This window comes from Pygoscelis adeliae, unplaced genomic scaffold (genome assembly GCF_000699105.1).
Source record: "Pygoscelis adeliae isolate BGI_AS28 unplaced genomic scaffold, ASM69910v1 Scaffold120, whole genome shotgun sequence".
In the NCBI taxonomy this organism is placed as follows: Eukaryota; Metazoa; Chordata; class Aves; order Sphenisciformes; family Spheniscidae; genus Pygoscelis; species Pygoscelis adeliae.
This window is the reverse complement of record NW_008824032.1, coordinates 725,107-745,083: the sequence shown is the minus strand read 5'-3', so window position 1 is coordinate 745,083 and position 19,977 is coordinate 725,107. Positions and strand designations below refer to the sequence as shown.

General features: G+C 44.8%; 1 protein-coding gene across 1 annotated transcript in view; it reads left to right on the top strand.

Moving 5' to 3' along the window:
* The first annotated feature begins 308 nt into the window (after window positions 1-308).
* Window positions 309-19,977, top strand: part of EPHA1 (EPH receptor A1) — a 35,501-nt gene continuing 15,832 nt past the window's right edge. The window contains exons 1-4 of the mRNA XM_009328694.1: window positions 309-444; window positions 3,622-3,689; window positions 15,477-15,752; window positions 17,471-17,861. Coding sequence (XP_009326969.1) covers window positions 351-444; window positions 3,622-3,689; window positions 15,477-15,752; window positions 17,471-17,861 — 829 coding nt within the window. The 5' untranslated portion in view covers window positions 309-350. The remainder of the gene's footprint in view (window positions 445-3,621; window positions 3,690-15,476; window positions 15,753-17,470; window positions 17,862-19,977) is intronic.

Here is a 19,977-nt window from a genome sequence, read left to right as displayed (position 1 = left end):
CGAGGGCTGCCCAGGAGGTGGCAATCGGGAGCCTCTTACGGGAGTGGAGCAAAGGTGGAGGGAGGCTCCCAGGAAAAAGGTGGCTGCCTTTAAGGTGGGTTTATTTGCCTGCCAGATGGGAAGTCTGTGACCAGCCCCTTTAAAACAGGTAAAGGCAGTAAGGCTTCTCCACCCACTTGCCTTGATCTTTCATCATAACTGTGGGCCAGGCAGGGAGGTTGTGCAATGTGCGCGCTCCAGTCAGGAGGCTGCGGGAGAGGTTCATGCACTGCGAGCAGGAGCCAAGGCTCGGAGGCCTGAGCCGGGAGAGCAGGCAGGGGCTGGGAGCCAGCCCCCCCTCTCCAGCCAGCATGGAGCTGATGACCTGGAGCAGCGGGATCAAGCTCTCCCTCCGGCTCCTTCTCTTCTGGGCTCTCCTTCTTCCTGAGGTGCCTGGGAAAGAAGGTAAGCGTGGGACCTGCTGGTTCTTCTGCCTGGAGGTTTGGGCTTGGGCAGGCAGGCAGAGAGGGACCTCTCTAAGGGGCAGGGAACAGGGCCTGGCCAACACACGGAGGGCCCCAGGGACACCACAGCCTGCCCAGAGGGACTGGAGAGGGACTGGGGTGTCTGGGGAGGGCAGGTGGGTGTGGGGGAACGAGGGCCAGGATCAAACCCCATCCAACTCTTGGTGGCTCAGTGAGCCAGGTATGTCCCCCCCCCTCCACCCCCTCCCAGTTGAAGCACAAATGCCTCGGCATATCCAGTGATCCAAGAGAATTCTGCCTCTGTTTGCCTTAAACACAAGCGTTGCAGATAACAAGTTTAAACACAAACTCAGAAAGTTTCTCCCACCCCCCTGCCAACACCCCCGCAGTTTCCTCAGGAAGCCCTCTTGGGAGTTAACCCTTGTAAGCTGGGGACAGTCATTTTTTTGGAGCTTGAAAGGTGAGGCAGTCTCTTTCACCTACCTCAGTGTTGGAAGGTAGAGCTGGGCTTTACAATTTCCTCTTCCACCTCTTCTCTTAAGAATCCCTTGCTTCCCTTCTCTGTTCCACTTAGTCCCTTTTATTAGATGTAGTGATCTTTTTTCCTTCCATCTTGGCAGTTGCACAGTGGTTATGAAACATCTGGGGAATGGGAATTTTAATAGAGAGGTGAGAAAGAGTAAATCTCTATTCTGTTCCCTACCTCTTCCTGCAGTTAATTCCTGCCAGAGACTTCTAGTCTCTGTTTTGCACAGCGGGAGGTGTTGGGGCTTTTCCATCCCAAGGACAGCCCTCTCCTTTGCTGCTCCAGGCTCTCGATTGAGAGGACTTAGTCATAACTGGCAGTTCAGCCACGGACTCATCTCAGACTCTTGCAAGCGCTGGGCGCTCTTTTAAAGTGTTCTTGACAAGCACGTTTGTATTAAGGATCCAGCTACATGGATGCAGCTAGCAGACATTGTGGAGAAGGCCAGCCTAGGTGAGAAGTAATATAAGGTAGTGCTACACAGCCTCTGGTTTCCATAAGTGTGTGACCAGTAGTTGGCAGTAACACTCAGGGATGTCTCTGCCAGCTTCTCCCCTATCTGAACCATCTCATTTGGGCTGTGTCTGTGATCCACTCTTCCTTAACGTGTCTATCTGGGAACAGCTCATTTCCCTGGCGTCCTCTCTTATCTGCAGTCTCTTCTTTCTGGGGAGACCTCCTCCCATGTGGCTGGACAGCCACGTGAGATTCCTAGCAGTGAGGCTGTGGACCAAAGAGCTAGTAGCCCCAGAGTATTCGTATTCCCTGTGCTCTTGTAGTCTTGCTGATTCATTCTTCCTTTCCTTGGAGAATCCCTGTTGTGGGTTTCACTTTGAGAGGTACTTCTTGAGAATGGACTTCGCCCCCTTCCAGTGGGCACTCCGCAGCTGAAGGAGCCGCTGCACTGCCTGCAGTGCATACCACACGGGCTGTGCCAGGTTCCCGTCCCAGCAGCTTCTGAGTTCCTTTTCCCTTGCTCTGCTAGAACTTGCTATGCAGCCCCTCTCACTTCCACATCACTGCTTCAGGCCTGAAGTGCGTGGGATAGATATTATCTGGGTGACGGTTCTGGAAGGACAGGCTACCTCACCCTGCGAGTTTTTGGAGCCAACAACACAAGAATAGTATCTCAAATAGAGAGATTAAGAGCAGAAAGGAAGTGAGTGAGGAGCCTTGTCTGGACAGGGAGGCTGTAGCTAGGAAGGTTTTTGCCACATGACCATGCTGTGAACGCGCGAACTTGCAAAACCTGGATTCCTGCTTTTCCCTTCTCCCAATCCTGAAAGGGTGTTTCAGAGGTGAGAACGGCAGTGCAATCCCTCTTATCTCTGATTCTGGGCCCACAGCCTGCTTCCTCATTCCACAGACTCTTGCTGATCTGCACTTTACACTCTATTACTTGTAGTTGGCAGGCAGTATTTGTAAAGCAGTCAGATGAGGGGGAGGAAATCTAGTTATTTAAATTCCATTTAAATATTTCCCCCCTCCTACCTTTCACCCCCAAATTCTTTTCTGAGATGTTTAGAAATAACCCCTCTGAATACACCCACAGGAATCTAAAAGGGAATCCAAGGAATTTTTCCTGTTTCCTGTGTAACCAAGCTGAGGCTGCGATAGGTGCACCAAAACCAGTAGTCTGTTCTGGCAGCACCGGCAGACCCAAAGGCAGGCATGAAGCTGCACATCCAGCAGTATGACTTATTCCAACTCCTCTCCCTTCTCCCTGTTTGCCTACAAAGTGATAAATTTTTAATTTCTCTTCAGATCAGGACTTGAGGACAAACTCTGATCACATTTTCAAATTTCTTTGAGGGCTAACAATGAACATACTGCTGATTTTCTCCTTTTGTCACATGACTCCAGGAGCCAAGGCTTAACAACACAGCCATGCAGTGCAATTCTGCGAGGTGGCAATGCTATGCCTGGGAGCCGTTATTCTCTTACTGTCATGGCTAAAACAGTCATGGGGGGGGGAGAGAGTGAAATGATTTCTAGGCCACCATCAGATGGTGGACAGCCTGGGTCAGAGGTAGAGGGCTCAGCAGTTTGATGCGTCTCATGGCTTTTGGGTACTGGGGTGGTGGAAAGTCCCTTCTACAAGGTCACACTGCCTCTGTACTTTCCCACAGTGTTTCAAGCACTGAATAGTACCTTTGGGCGACACCCGATTGATCTTTTGTGTTGGTAATTTATTTGCTCGCCTGCCTCTTCATCCATTTTGTCAGCTGCCTTCCTCTTCCAAGGAAAGATGTGTTCACCTGCTGATGCTGGGTTCCCATTTCAGTAGGCTTCAGCCGCCTACTCCCATTTTGGGGCAGCTTTAGGAAGTGGAAAAATTTGTCAGGGTTGCATTTTTTGGATGTGTGTGGGTATTACTTGAGAGGAGGGTGGAAGGGGAGGGGCGTCTCATATATGAGGAAAATCTTTTAACTCCTGACTAGCTGCACTTTCTTGTATCTTCCCATCCTTCCTCTAGCCATGCTTTTTGAAGGTAAAAAGTCACAAAGGATGTGGGGCTGAGAGGGGAAGTGCAGGCTTTGCCTTCTGTGACAAAAGGAGGATGAAGCCAGTTCGCAGGCCATATGAGTCGGGTCACTGATTTTTTTTTCCCCCCCTTCTTCTGGTGTTCAGTGGATCTACTCGACACAAGCACTGCGCAGGGTGAACTGGGCTGGCTTCCAGACCCTCCAGAAGTAGGGGTGAGTACACATGTTCAAGGAAGGGGAGCCACTGGGAGTACTAAATGATGGAAAAGCATAATCCAAGTTGAAATTTCAGCCTGCCTCCCAAAATTGGGCTTCTGCAGCTCCACCCTCTCCTGGACATTGTATGCTTTGTAAGTCTCTCTCCCTTGCAGCCCCTTCACCTCTGCAGCTTCACCCACTAGCCAGCAGTTTGAGGACCGATGCCTCATTGACTTCCAGTAGCTCTTCTGATGCCAATTGGCTTCCAGTAGCTCTCAGTGAATAAACATGTCCTTGAAATATATTGTTTCCATGAAGTAATAAAACTTCATGGAGAAAAAGGAAAAAGCAAATCATCACCCAGTTTTTCCATCCTAACATGTTGCAAATGCATCTTATGTCTCCTTTTCTGGGCAAATAGCCATGGCAGAAGTACTTCTGTCTCCAAGTCTCTTAAGAATTTAGAATCTTTGTTTAAGGTTGTTCTGTCTTTTTTTCTCTCGAGTACTCAACTGAATGATTCAGTTACAAATTTTTTAAATCAGCAGCTGACTGAAGAAATAACTGTTAACTCATGGGGCAGCAATCTGGCCTACTGGGTGGGCTGCAAGGTTCTAGGACTTTACACCCAGCCCTAATACTGTGTTTGGCCCACACTGCTGATAATGAGAGAGGCCATTTCCCTGTAGAATTGAGTTGATGGAAGTGCTTCAAAACCTACTCCTGAAACCACTGCAAAATTGGACCCAAAAAGACAGCTGAGCTCTTAGCTATTTTTGGGCAAGTACAGCTATTTTGCATCAAGTACAGTTGATCATCAAGTCCCTCTAGCGTCACAAGCTACGTTATTGGAGATGGTTTCCTTTGTAACAGCAGGACTGTAGGAGTGGTGGAAGGAAGGCACAAAGAAAAGGGAATTCAGGGACTACGCTACAGTAGTTAGAAGGATGTATGTTAATACATAGTTCCAGTTCCTCATCCATGCTCTTACCTTTCTAGCAAGCCCCAAGTTCTCCTATGGAGAAAGAGTCTTTACCCTTGCTGCTTATAAAGTAGACCTGGGTTCAGCCTGTTCCTAACTCATTTTCATAACTTTCCTCTGTAATGCACTGTGGCTGGTTTAAATTCACCCCAGCCTCCTCCTACTCCTGGTAGTCTTGCTGGGTGAACTGGAGCCAGACAGTCCTGTACTGGCATAACTGCATTTGTTTCATTAGTACAGCTGTTTTGGTTATTATTATTATTATACCCTACTCAAAACAGGTGCCCTAGTGAGACATACATGTAGATCATGTTTTGCCCATTGTTCCCTTTGTTGTCCCCATCAACTGTCTGTGTGGTAATTTTAACCCAATACTAGGCTCCAGGCATGGTCAGGATGAAGTCTGCCTCTTGAAGAGGTTGGAAAAAACCACTGAAAAGTGCATTCTAAAAATAATCTGATAGAAAGAAGACAAAACCTTTGTTACAGAACATCTGATTTTTGCACAGTAGGTCCACAGCAGTGCTAGGAGTTGGCATACCCTTCTGCTTGTCCTACGTCTGCTTTTTAAAATGCATATATTTAAAATATAGTAGCTGTAACTGGGAATTGTAGAAGATGCTGGAAAACATGACCTGAGAGCAATCTAAACTAATAGATCAGGATACTGATGACTGATAAACTAACAGAGGATGAAGAATAGATTCATTGACTTCTGATGAGCAACTCTTTTGTAGGGATTTGTCTAATTACGTCCTTTCCCAATAACTGTTAGGTGGAAGGCCGACAAATTGCCACAAGCAAAAAGGGAACAATGGGCGATTCTCTTGGAATCAGAACTTTGAACAACTGTTTCTGAAACCATTCTTCCAAAATGAAGAAGTAAATACGTTTGAAAGAGAACTGAGATTAATTCAGAACATTTTTGGACACAAAAGAGCTAAGATTAATACTGAATAGTCTGACTAGCTTGATTAGTAACAGGCTGGAAACATCTGAGCTGTATTGCATACAGAGTTGAAGGGCATATTTCATGTAACACTGCTACTTGTACCTAACATCAGAATGCCAGAGATCTCCCATCTGTGAGCTGGATTTCTGTCAATATGCTTATCACACAGAGGAGGAATTTGCTGTGAGGAATTTTCATGCTTTATATGGACAAGGTCTCCGAGGCATAGCTCAGAAGAGGTTGGATAATTCTGTGGAAGCAGAATTACACCTTTGTTTTCTCCTCACTTTTAGCCACTGACAGTGGATGAGGTGGCTTGCCATGTGTGATTGTTTCATGGTCAGACTTGGTCTGTATCCAGTATAGACAATGCTTCTGTTGACACATGCTCAGCCTAAGAACACTGAGCTGTATACCAGGCAGTTTTGGACAGCATGGGTCATTTTTCTGGATCCTAGAGTACATTAACTGGCAGCGAAATCTTGCCTAAGCTTAAAGGTAGTCTTCAAGTGAAAGTGTCTGTACTTAAGTAAAGTGTCTGTAGAAGTTTGTTTGCTAAAAGATTTATGATAGCTTGCTTTGTAATAGCTGTTCAGAAAGTGTTTAATTCATTTTAGGCTACTATTGGAAACTAGGCTGTTAAAAAGGCAGATTGTAGTTCCTATAATCACTTTCTTATCTTCCTTACCACCACCCCATCATCTAACAAATTCCTTGATAAATTTTTTGTCTCTGAACTTTTGAGATAGCAATACCAGTTGGGCATGGGGAGGTGTATTACAGTACTAGTGGTAGATTCCTGTCTTTCAACATCTATTACAGAGCTAATGGTGATCACTTTGAAGGTGTGAGGAGTCCAGAATTTACTTGCTCTGACATTTCTTTAAGGGTCCCCATGCTGCAAAAACAGCCTGGCTACTTGAACTGATTTCAAAAATCACTGAAACTGTGCAAAAAGGACTTCTCAAATGCTATCATGAACAAACTCAGTTACTGGGCATAGTAGCACTGCTTCTTGGCAGCTTGTAAAATAACAGTATAAAAAGTTATTTATCTCTATTTTGCTTTCAAGTATAATGGCATCAGCTTTGAACAGATGATTATGAGGAGTCATGTTATCCTCTTGCATTTTGCTTTTAATAGACAAGGCCCTGAGCAACCCGACCTGGCTTTCAAGTTAGCCTTGCTGTAAGCAGGGGATTGGAGTAGAGACCCAAAGGTCCCTTCCCACCTAAATCTTTCTGTGTTTACGTGATAGTTTTGCATTGTTTGTTTATTAGTATTCTGAGCTTGCATTTTTAGCCCAGGCACAGAAGGCCCTCCTAGTTTTACCTGATTTAATGTTTTGAGCTCTGTAATATCTATTCCCATGGATTTTCTGTATCAGTTTATGTAGGCCTATGATACAACGTATTGGGCAATCCAATATTTGTCTTTAGTTGCTATGATTATTTCACCCCCAGCTTGTGGGCCTATCTTGAAGTTTTCCTTTTGTCCACTATTTCCAATTTCTTTTTTGTGTGTGTGAATAGTATTTGCATGATCCAGTCATACTTCCATGAGTATATGTGACTACTTAAGTTCCTTGTACTGTAGGATGCTGCATACTGGGCCTTTCAATATGACTTTCTGTCTCTATGCTGTTGAATGGATTGTAAACTAAACACACTTTATCCTTTCTCCCTGGTATGTTTTCTTGGGAGGCATGCTTTCACCAGTTCTACAGCTGTCTGCTTGTAAAAGCGTCCTTTTTCACAGTAACTTTGTTTTTAAATTGGATATCTGTTATTTCAGAAATCACATGAACTCTGCTGCTGCCACCAATTGCCAAATTGTGTCATTTATTACATATTAAAGGTTCAGCAATGCTCAGTTCTGAAGTGGTAGCTGGTTTATGGACCTTATTTTTCCCAAATGATATTCCTGCATGGATCATAGTATTATTAAAGTTTTCAGATTATTTTCTTAGTCTCCTTTTTAAGCTCCCGTTGTTCTCAGTCTCCTATGCATGGTGAGGTGGATGACATAATTTTTTCTGCCTATTCCATACCCTTGCTTGCTTCCACACATACTTCAAAGCGTTGCTATCAGTTTCAAACTTTCTACCAGGTCTCTCAGTGTGCATGGCACCTGATCTGCTCAACTTTTCCAAAGTCTACCTTCACACAGGACTAAGGATGTGCATTTAATCCCAGTGCCCTAATGTATCCCAGAGGCTATTCATAAATAGCCACTAACTGCAACTATTGTGGCTCCAAAAACACTTGAAAAACTTTGGAAATTATGTAATTCTTGTGCAGTTCTGCACCCCATGTTTCACAGGAGGTCTGATTATGAACATAGCAGCTGCGAAAGCTATGTGAATGCAATATGAGTAAGCCAGTGCTCAGATTTTTTTTTATGCCATTATTTTCCTATTAAATACCAAGCATAGTACAAATTCTACACTGCTCGATTATTTTCTTTAGATAATAGACTAGATCAAGTACCTGTGATCTGTCAGCAACTTTTGTATCACTGACCACATGATAATGTTTACATGCCTTCAGGTTCTAGCAAGGTGAGGTAGTGTTCCACCGGACTAAGAGGTCCCAGATGTTAATAACAGCTGATGGCTGGTTTCTGTTTCCACCACTTCTGCTCGGACATATAGGCCTGGTCATGAAGGAAATAGCGTTGTGGGCCACACAGCCCTCAACCTGCAAGTTATTCCAGCACAGCACTCCTATTTCATTAAACCAAGGCAGTTCACTTTTAATCAGACTTCTTGGTATCTTACTGAGATAGCTTTACTTGGAACGAGTCTCAGCCAGTCAGCTTTTTGTAGCATCTGAAGATGGTGTGAAAAATAACCATCAGAAATGCTGTTGTGTGCATCTCTTCCCACAACTGTTGACAATGCATGGCCTTTAAGATCTAACTCAAAAGGGGTGTCATCATCTCTGAACCTGGAATTGAGTAGCAGTATATACCTCAGCCTGCTCTCAGTTTAAATATCAGGTGATTAGCTCTTCCAGGTGAACAGGATCTGTGTAGAAGAGACAAATGCCTAATAAAGGCAACGACTAACTGGAAATGGGAGCAGCTCTGGCTTGAGGGTCATATCCTGACATGCCCTGCTGCTGTTGATATGTGGACTGGTGGAGATACTTCTTGATGATATTCTGTTAAGTGAAAATTAGTTATTTTGTGTGGATTTGGGAGAGAAGGGGAAAAAAAATGTTATGCATATCCAGATATACTTTACTTTACTCAGAGGGGTGAGAGGGGGAGTAAAAAAAGTGAGGTGAGAGGAAGTAAAGTGTAAATTAATAACTGTACTGTAGGCCAGATTGCATGAGCCACCAACCTAGGATGAAGTCACTGCCACAGACCCAAGTAGCAATCTCAGCTAGTGCACTCAGTGTTGTGACCTGAAGGGCAGAAAAGACCATGTTCTGAGCCAAAGCGAAGATGCTGTACAACCATAACATGCATCACCATGGCTGCTCAGGGACTACAGTGATGACAGCGCTGTTGCCTAGCAGCTTCAGGAAGCTGATTCACCCTTTTATAGCAGTTGAATGAGTGGACAAGGTTCACTGAAGTTCCTCATGTCAACACAAAAGCACCACAAGTCAGCTGGAGCTTTGAGATGAGTCTGCCTGTAGCAAGGTCCCCCAAGAAGACTAACAGGCTATTTAAAGTAAAAAACAAAGCAACTTTTATTATAATACCAACCAAAATACTGGTGAGTTTGCAGGCAGGAAGGTTAGAAGGGAAAGGCTTTATATCTTTTGTTGCCTGTTGTGTCCTTGCTGGACAGACCTATGCTTTGAAATGTGATTCTTACCATCTCAGAGGCAAAGTTGCAGAAAAATGTGCCCGTTCCCTCTGATTTCTTGGAAGGTTATTCTCATTGCTTCTAAAGCCTTAGTTCCTGGCTTCCCTATGCTTGACCTGGAGCCTGCCAGCTCCTCACTGTGACTTTCACGCTGCCATCTCCTGCAGCTTCTTTTCTCCAGGCAGGCTTGATCATCTCAAAGAAAAGGCACAATTACCCTGTCCCTGTGTGGGATTCCACCTGACCTGTCGCTCATCTTTAAAAGGAACGTAGGCAAACAAAGCAAATATTGCCCATTGCTATCAGACTCATTTCCCAGGTTCTCTGTAAATACTGGAAGTATACTTGGCACACCATACAAAACCATAACTCACACCATACAAAGCCCTTTGCCTTGGAAAAAAAAAATCACTTCCATTTACAATGGATTCTATGCATTGTACATTGTACAATGTAGTGCAAAAATAACATGAGAGCTAATATTTGCTTTATTGGTAATCCAACTTTAGCCATGAACTCTGAACTCTTAAGATGCACCATCTGATTTTCCACTCCTGTCCTTATTGTAGTTATTGATATTGTTAGTGGGTGTTAGCAAAATACGTACATATGAAACAAGTGTTCCAAAATACCTAGGTGAAATGTTGGACTAGACTACCATTAGCCTTCACCTAGTAGCATCTGTTGTGACCAGAACTGTTTTCATGCAAGACCTTAATGTGGCCAGACAGTTCAGAGAATGAGGAGACAGCAGAACCTGGGTTTGATAAACAGGTTCTGTAATCAATACGCTGGAGCTCTGTGGCTCACATGAGCACCTTATCTTCCCATAAGAACCCGAGTACAAGTTAAATTGGAGATGGGTGGGATGGAGACCTGTGTGCTAGTGCCCTAAAGGACAAGTAATTACATAATGCAGTTGCTCCTCCCTGAAAATAATCAATGGATCATTGTGGGGAAAAAATATATCATCCCACCCAGAAAGATACTGTAGACAAGTAAACATCACTTCTATGTTCAGTTGTGTCTAAGAGTCCATGATGATGTGATGAAATCAAACTTCCCTGACCGTTGCCAAAAGATCAAAGAAATAAAAGCAGCCTCTTTGCTGTTCTCAGATCTAAAGTTATAGGACTCATGAAGTTAAGTGTCTAGATGTCACCACACTTCTTTCATCATCATCATCTAAATTGTCTTCCACACCAGCAAAAGAACTTAGCAAGAGTATTGAGAAACTTTCAGTGAAGGGTCAGAGAGACTTCATTCTGGAATACTGTCAGAACACCACTGTGGTACTGCTATTTTTGACTGGCTGGTGTAGCTGTACCTCCTGGCAGATTTTTGTCAGATGTATTTTAGCTGAAGAGAAGCTGTTCATCATATCACGGCAGGTATCAGCAAGATGTCTCTATTGTCACAGTCTTTCCTCTGAGGCACTACGCTAAGAACGTAGTACAGCTGAACCTGTAATGTACAACTGCCTTCAACTCTGAATATATTCCAGGAAGGTTTTTCTGGTCATGGTAGCATGCAAATGTACTATACAAAAGTCAAAGAGACTCCATAGGCAAAAGTGCTGCCAGGGGAAGGAGATAGAAACCATTCAGCGGTGTGTGTTCTGCTAGGTAGTTTCAGGCTTGGGACACCAGTGATGTGGTGTTGCTGAAAAGGATTGCTGTTTTGGGGCCCTGCGATTTTTCTTCAAGAAGAGATTTCATGGATTAAAATAGCACTCTGAATTCTGTTGCAAATTAAATGGGAAAGAGATGCACTTGCTGAGCACAGGTACACTGTAGCTGGCTGTACTAACTCAGCCAGTGTTTTCATCTTAGTCCAGCTCTCTAACTCAAAGTTAAACAAGTTACTGGTTTTCAGTATGTGGACTCCTATCTTTTCCAGTGGAGATACGCATCTTAGCTTAGTAACTTTAAGCCTATTGGCAAGATGCTTGCCTTGTTACCTTCTGTAAGTCTCTTAAAAGTATCACTGTGCCTTTCCCCAGGGGTCTGCAGGCCACAGATTGGAAGCCACTGTGCTGAGCTAATGTGAAGGCAAAGGAACTATAGATCACAGCAGGCAGGCTTATCTGAAAGGAAACAGGGCAAGCCCCTGGCAAGCTGGAGATGGAGACAGCATTACTGTTGCGAGCCACAAGGTCTTTTGAGTCCAGTCTGAGCCTAAGGATTTGCAATACTGTCACAGTCTGCTGCCTCTGTCACTGGTAGCCTACCTCTTCATTAGCAAGGATGAAATTTTTATTTGTCGTCATAAAAAGTTTGTTGGGTGTTTTTTTCCACATAAAAAAGACTAAAAACAAAAGACACCACTTTATTGATGTCTGCAGAGCCTGAGACAGTAACTCCAAGAAGACATATGAACTGTTTCAGTTTGTTTCCATCTTATACCTTATGGTATAAGTAGGAAGTAAGAGTAGCCCACAGATGGATGGAGGAATCACAGGTTGTCCTAGATAGGCTCCTTGACACAGACCTAACCTAGAGAAGGCTCATTTATAGGAAAAGCAGAGTAAGCCTTCCTTAGGCTTCAGAGCTTCAAACTGTATAATCAATTCAGAGTCGATCAAGGCAGATATTAAAAGGCATGTACCTTATCTTATCTTTGGATCTTTACTCACAAGGCAGACCAAACCAATACTGTTTACTACAAATGTCTACTGGTGCCCTTCCAGATTGTCATTCAAGTAATTCTGAATGGCCTTCATAAAGACTGCTCGTCTCCACCACTGCTTTCTTTATATTGAATCCAACCTAGCAATGGGAGGAAAGTTGCCTTCCTTTTTCCTAAACTTGCAGTGTTCTGAGGTTATTGAGATAGTACTTTTGCTTTGAGGTTTTCATTCACTTAACACTAATTGCTGTGCTGGAATTATTTTGCTCTGTATTATACCACCAGGTCAAGACTTCCAAGAACAAATCTCTGGAACTAAGTGCCCGTGCTAGTATATGGGTTCCTGAGAAGTACAGAACACCCTTTTGTTCTCAAATCCAATAGCTACATCCTTAGACTTTTTAGAAAGTTAAGCTACTAATTTATGGCCCTGTCCTGAATGCATTGGCTTTTGTTTTCTTAGCAACTTTTTAAGAATTTTAAAAGGTTTTAAAAGTTTAAAGACTAGTTTAAAGACAGTTTAAACTTAAACAAGAATTTAAATTTAAAAGAGTTTAAAAGGAGTTTTAAAGAATAAAATTTAAAGAGTTCAAAGCAACTCTTTAGGTTGCTTGGAGCAGGGAATTGGACTAGATGATCTCCAAGGGTCCTTTCCAACCTAAGTCTTTCTATGATTTTGAATCTCATGAGAAAGTTTTCTGTAGCATCATAAAATCACACTTCACTTGCTGCTAAAATGAGGAAGTCTGACTCCCACTGACCCCCACTTCTCCTAGAATAATGTTTCCCATCCTGCGGCCAAACTGATGACTGGAGTAAGGATACAGTTCTGGAATGAAATGGGTAAAAAGTTATATAATCAGAGGAGGTGGATTCAATGTCATTGGCAGACAAACTGTAGAGCCAAGTAACTCACATTGATTGAGCCAGACTTTACCACACCTGTTCATTAAGAACATTAGATTAAAAATCTAAGGCATACATTTTGATTTTGCAGCAGATTCTTTGAGGATGTGAGACAGTTGCCTAGCAACTTCTGGACTCATCACCCTTTCATTACGTGTTGTATGTAACAGTTTTCCTCTACTACTTTGAATTTAAAAGCTTCACTGAATAATGAAAAGAAGTCAGAAGCACATTTAACAATAGTTCTGTATTGTTAGCATAAATAATACCCTCATTTTACTTCCTTTACCCATCAGCAGTAGAGTCTAGAAAAACCAAGTCTGACTCCCTTGTTTTTTCTTTGCACCACTCTGCATATGAAACTGTGCAATAGTCAGTGCTAAGCATCTTTGCCCTGAAGAGCTCAGTCTGGAAGAAGCTGGGCTGAGGTGAGCTAAGAAATACAGGAGTGAGCAGTTGGATTTTTTCCAGCAGTAGAGTTTAAAGGAAATTTTTCTGCTAGAGTTGTCACTATTGAAAATGAAATTTTGGTTAAGTTATCACTTAAGTTTTGAAAATGGTATATTCAGGACATGCATCACAACAGCTTATGTCTTTTGGTGAGACATGTCTGTGGCATTGCCTTAGGATAAACTGCTAATGGAAACTTGTCTAACTCTCAGCCTTCAAATGCAATTATGCATTTCCCATCAGCTTGGTGGAGGCAGACACCCATGGAAAAATGCTTCTAAAAGCCAGTCCTAACATTGGCAGTTTCTTATGAAAGCTACTTTGCTCTTATTCTCCTTTCTAACTTCTTTTCTTCTATTTCAATATACTTCAGAATGTGTTGTAAGTTCAGTTCTGTATCATTTTCCATAAATTTTTCAATGCAATAGTGCAAGGGGTGATTAAGTGATTGCCCCTTCTGGTTGATCAATTGAGACTGATCAGTCTGTTTCTCTCTCTTGCTGTCCTAAATCCTTTGACCTCCAGTAAGTGAAGTAAGTGTAAATCCTGTGTGGTGCAGGTATATGCCAGGATCAGATTAAGAGGGTGGGGTAACACTGGAGATTAATTACATGGAGAAAAAGGAAACAAGAAGGGACACATAGATACCATCCACAGAACTTCCTGGGAGGAGACCACTAGTATGCACTTAGGCAAATGGCTGAAATCAGCCAGATACGAGCTTATGCTATCAGCAGGGCTTCCTAGTGTGGAGAAAGCACTCTGGCAGTTTTCAGAGTGGGGCTGCATAGGAGGTATGCTCTAAGTCATGGCATAAAAGCAGAGCCTCCTTTGGCACTCTGTGGGTCTGTAATATATTACACTAGCAGAGTGACCTGCTCTGTGGGATCAGAAGCTAGAAGAGAGGCTGCAGGGTTCTGCCGTGAGGACAGGAGGTGGTGGTGCTGGAGAAACGTGTGAGTCTCACGCTCAGCCCATGAGACTTGACAAGCCTAGAGTAATATAGAGACCAAGGCCTTTTTTAAATTGCATCTTAACCTGGGGTGTGATTTAAAACCAAGATGCTTAAACTTGTGCCAATACCTATGTGGGCACTTGTTTCAAATTAATTTGATTAAACATTTAAAGTGTAATGAGAAAGGCAGTCTTAGCACGGATGGAAAAAAACTCTTAAGTTATTTTCCCTGTGGACAAAACCTTGCTTTCCAAGTTTTCAGTTCTCATGTGCGACTTACTCAAAAGTGAATATTCTTTGCATTTTGTATCTGACCTGTGGTGAGGAAACGAAACTAGAACCACATAAAATTCAGCAAAAGTGTATGTTAAAATATATATCAAACCTTACTGGATTCATACAAATAGTATCAGTGAGGTCATATAACCAGCTGGGCCCACGTCCTCCTCTCAGCCATTATTTGCCTGGGCAAGAAGCAGAACCTAGTATGAAGTCAGGAAAATCAACTGAGTTTTAATAGTTAAATTAGGGTTTGCAAAATGTCACACTTAAAGAAGCGTGAACTCCAAATTAATGAGTGCTTGCTCTAGCACAGTCCTTCTGCGACTGACCTTCCCATTGTGTCGGGCCATCTTTTCTCTTACCCCAAAGTGCTGTGCATTATTTTCAGGGGCAGATAATAGTCCTGATCTGGTATGTCCTACTGTACACTTTGAATGTAGACAGTGGCAGAGAGAAGTGGCCAATACATGGGAGTAGTGGGTCTTTTTCACAATCTAAGATACGACAGCGTATGAAGTAGATTGGAACTGGGGTAGGATGAAGGGGATGTGCAAGTGTCCATGCACTGTTGTTCCCTTCAATTTGTCATAAGTCAGATCCTAATTACAGTATCCTCTTTGCTCTCTATGTAAAGAGTTTAGGCAGATATGGGGCTTTAGATCAGATGCAGCTTTTGCTCAGTGTAAGAGACTTAGCTAGCCGGGCTTTGAGCCCTGAATGCTATATGGGAATGGATCTTTTAGGCTAGATTTTGTTATATTTGAAGCAAAACTTGTTTCTCGCATCTGTCTAACAATGTGTGTTTTCTTCTACCCTGGGAGCAGTGGAGTGAAGTGCAGCAGATGATAAATGGTACCCCGGTCTATATGTACCAGGACTGCAGTGTGCTTTCCGAGGGTGACACTGATCACTGGCTTCGCACCAACTGGATTTATCGGGGTGAGGCAGCCTCCCGCATTTATGTGGAGCTAAAGTTTACTGTGAGGGACTGCAAGAGCTTCAAAGGTGAAGTGGTGACCTGCAAAGAGACCTTCAATCTCTATTACATGGAGTCTGAACAAGATGTCGGGATCCAGTTCCGCCGCCCGCTGTTCATCAAGGTCTGTAGCGCTGGGGGTGAAGGCTGAGTCATATCTTTCTGCTTAAACTAGTCATATCTTTCAGCTTAAACTAGGTGTGTCTTGCTGGCTGGGGGAGGCCAGGAGAACCAGCATCTAGGGAGGGGCATGGATAGTAAGTGTTGTCCTTAGAATAAACTTTGCCCCCAGTGCCCTCTGTGATGCTCAGAGCAGTCATTGCCACAGGAGACACAGGAGTTTTCAAATGAGATCAGCCCTCTGTTCTGCCTAAGCACTTATTTAACTGGACACCACGTAGGTAAGGATTCAAAAGGGTTATAACAGTGCTAGGTGGTTATGCCAATTTTTAGAAATAGAAATAGAAAAGCAGAGACCAAAGGAATTTGACTTGCCTTAGGTAACAAAGCAAGATTAGACCAAGTGAAGAACAGAATCCAGTTCAGGTCTCTGTGCTCCTGATCATTTACTCTGATTGTTACGAGATACAGGGTCTTTTTTTTTCTAAAACTGGAGGTGATAGCTTGCTATAATGAAATTCTTCCTTGTGTGAAAGTATTTCGCACTGCTATATTTTAACTGCTGTTTCCCCCAACATAGTGCCCTCTTGCTATGGAAACATTTGAATTGCAGAACAGGGAACCTCAGATGTTTTGTAAGGGAACTTCTATAACCCAGTTCTGTCCTAAAAGAAGCCAAATTACCTGATTAGCCAAAGAACCTAAATTACTTGACTGCCCTTTCCTCTGTAGTTTAAATGGCATGTGATGAAAACAAAAAAAGGTAAAGGCCACCACAGGCAGAGCAGGACTCTGGTAACAGATTCCCCTCCCTCCTCAGTGCTCCTCCACCTCCCCTGCAGCTGGGACCTACCAGGTGAATCTGTGCGATACCTCCGCAACTCCTAAAGCTGCCTTAGGATCCCACTGCCAGATGCAGCTGCTGTGCAGGTCCTTTCATCTGCCATCCAACTACACAGAGCGGGTGGTGTCACGTAATGGGGAGGGGCCTGCGGTGGAAAGGATCAGTTATCAGGCTTGCTCTCTGAGAAGAAAGGCCACCCCACCATCAGGCTCTCTGAGAAGAAAGGCCACCCCACCTGCAGTCCAGCTCTTCCATATCACATGACATCATGGAGGCCTTTCCCATTTGCCCAAGCATTGACAGCATCTCTCTCTCTCATCCTTTGTTTGCTGAGGCAGTGGGAATGTAAGAGCGTGGGAGCAGTTTTCACCCGAGTATCTACAGTGCTGAAATACGTTGAGCGCTGCATGGGAAGCACCTTGCAGTAGATGATCTGATCTGCTTCAAGTACAGCCTAGAAACAGGTGGTGGTAATTCAGTGCTCAATTTAAAACCACAACTCTAAGCATTGTTGTGATTTTACTGCATACAATTTGCAAACAAAGAATATCACAGAAGAGAGATTTGCTCCTTTAGGGGCAGTTCCTAAAGACCTCTGAGATCAGAGACCCAGAACCCAGTGTACTATATAAGACCAGTGAATGACTGCTAAGGAGTTGAAAGGAGATGCTGGCAAGTACGGAAACAAGAAAGGACGCAGATCCTGTCGTTAACACTTCTTCCATGTGCAAAGAAAGCATGCAGTGCACTGGCATTAGAAACAGTTGACCATACAGCCTCTAAAAGGCCTTAGTGTAAAAGAAGTTTGAGGCATGGGTATCTTACCTGCTGCTGCCTGCTCAGGTGTTAACGCTGTTGTCTTTTTCTCTTTTGCTTAGCTCAACACTGTGGCAGCAGATCGAAGTTTCACAAGCAGAGACATTGAATCGGGCGTTATGCAGCTGAACACAGAAGTGTGCCCCATTGGGAAGCTGTCTCGCCGAGGCTTCTACTTGGCTTTCCAGAACTCTGGGGCTTGCGTAGCGATGGTGTCTGTCCGAGTGTATTACAAGACTTGCCCGGAGGCAGTGCGGGGCCTGGCTCGTTTTCCAGAGACACTAGCAGGTTCAGAGGGGCTGACAGAAGTGCCCGGGGTCTGTGTGGAGTATGCAGCTGAAGAAGTGGGCTCTCCCCCCAGGATGCACTGCAGCACTGATGGGGAGTGGCTGGTACCAGTGGGCCGATGCCTTTGTGCTGTGGGGTTTGAGGAAGTCGATGGGAGTTGCGTAGGTGAGTATGCAGACAGACACTGGCTGTAGGCCATGGGAGAGGTTCCAGGGAGCTAGAGATCAGAGCATCTGTAAGCATAACGTGGGATCAGGGGAGTTAGTGTGGTCTACTTCTCTCTTGCCTGCCAGGTGTATCTTATACCTTTTCTCCCCTCCTTAGCTTCCCTTTTTCAATTGCGATTTTTCTCCTCCTGTGTCAGGTGCAAGACCTGCACACACCTCTCCACTCCCTCTTGGGCTTCATCCAGGAGCCTTCAGCTCCGGAGCTAGTTTCTGCGACCTGTAACTGTGTGATTGACACTGACTCACTCAACAACTGGTTCCCAACCCTTAAATGGCAGCTTTGTTCTCTCAGGGCAGACGGGTCAGATGCATGGAACAGTGTATTTGCCCCGTGACTAGAAAGCCAAGAGCCAGAGGGGGACAAGCTTCTCCTCTGTGTCCCCTTCTGCTTGGACTGGGATGGCTCTTCTGCCATGGGAAACCATGTAAAGCACATTGCACAATACCGTCGATGCCCGGCTCATTTCTGAGGAAGAGCAATTAGCAGGCATAGGAGTCACTGGGGTACTGGAGCCACAGAGCGAGCCAGGGTTGTTGGAGCAAGCAGTGCAGGGCATTCCCTTTGCCACAGAAGGGACAAGATCCAGCTTCTTAGGGCAACTTTGTGTATTTGTCAGGGGAGAGGATATGTGTGGTGTTTTGGGGGCTATGTATTACTGCAGGGAGGGAGGTAAAAGACAACACATCTCTGCTCTTCTTGTCAAAGCCATATGGCACAAGGCTAAGGCATATAGAAAAAGGAATCCATGCACTGCTCTCAGGGTCAGCAGGTGCCCTGTCTCTCTGCTTTGTTCTGCCATTGCTCCGCTACAAGGATCTGGTGCCCCTGTGAATTCCCATTGCTTGCTGCTCATTTTGCTTGGGGAGCTGGTGAAGGTTGAAGCACAAGATCCTTTTCCTTCTCAAGCAATCCATTCTCCTTGCATAGCTCAGCCAGTTTTTCCACTTAGGTGCTACAGAGCTCTCCCCGCCCTCCTGAGAGCACTCCCCTGGGAAGGGGCAGGGAAGCTGTCATGCCTGGACAAGCCCTGACTGCTATCACAGCACAGGTTCATTCTACATCTGTGCTTTTATCCCACTCCGCCCAAGTACAGCTGCAGCCAGAAGTGTCTTCTGTGGGATCAGTAGGGACTGGGGAGGTCTCAGTAGAGGAAGGGAAGAGGGGAGAACCTAGCAGGGGTAGAGAGAGATACTTCATGTTCACAGCAGTGTTCTTACTGGAGGATCAGAGGAGGTGGTGAATGTAGGTTGCCTGCTGGGGGACATCTTGAGGTCCTCTCCCTCAACAGAAAAGACCAGGCATTGTGCAAAGGACTGGGAACAATCCAGCTCAGGATAAAGACTGAGGTCACAGCTTCTACTTTGTCCTCAGAAGATGAAGGACTTCTCCTTCAAACATGTGAAGGAGGACAGGATGGAGGAAGACCTGCTGGCAGTATCTTCTGGTTCTGAGTTTTGCCTTAATTAGGAACCAAAAAAAAAGGAAAGCTGAACTACAACCCTTGCTTTGTATCAGGGAGGGGAACCTGCCCTCTGTAAGAGGACAGGAGGCAACAGAAAGCTGGAGGTCGAGGTTCTGAACTAGTTCACTCAACCTCTCAGTGAATTCCCAGCCGTATAAAGCTCTGTTGGGTACGTAATGGCTCAGCCATCCCACGATCCCAGAAAAACTGTGCCTGCCCAGAGCATTGTATCTCAGCCTCTCGTAGCATTGCAGACTTCGTTGCCGATAAACCCAGAGCTCGTGATTAACTTCCTCAAGTATGTAATTTACCGTGACACAAAGGCTGGCTGTGCCCCTGGCCTGTGTTTTGGTTCCTTGATGGGCTCTGCAGGGTGGCAGGTGAGCCGAGCTCCCCGTCAGCTCAGGTCTCGCGACTGCAGGCTGCCCAGTGTTTTCGGGCAGTCTCCCGATGAGCACCTGTAGGAATAAGGAATGAAGGGAGGGCCCCAGCCATCCTCTCTGCCCTCCGGTGCCTGGTGAGCAGTGCTGAGCAGGCCCTTTCCCAGGCCTGTTTTTCCCATCTTGTCGCCTGGAGCGGCTGCCCGGCGGG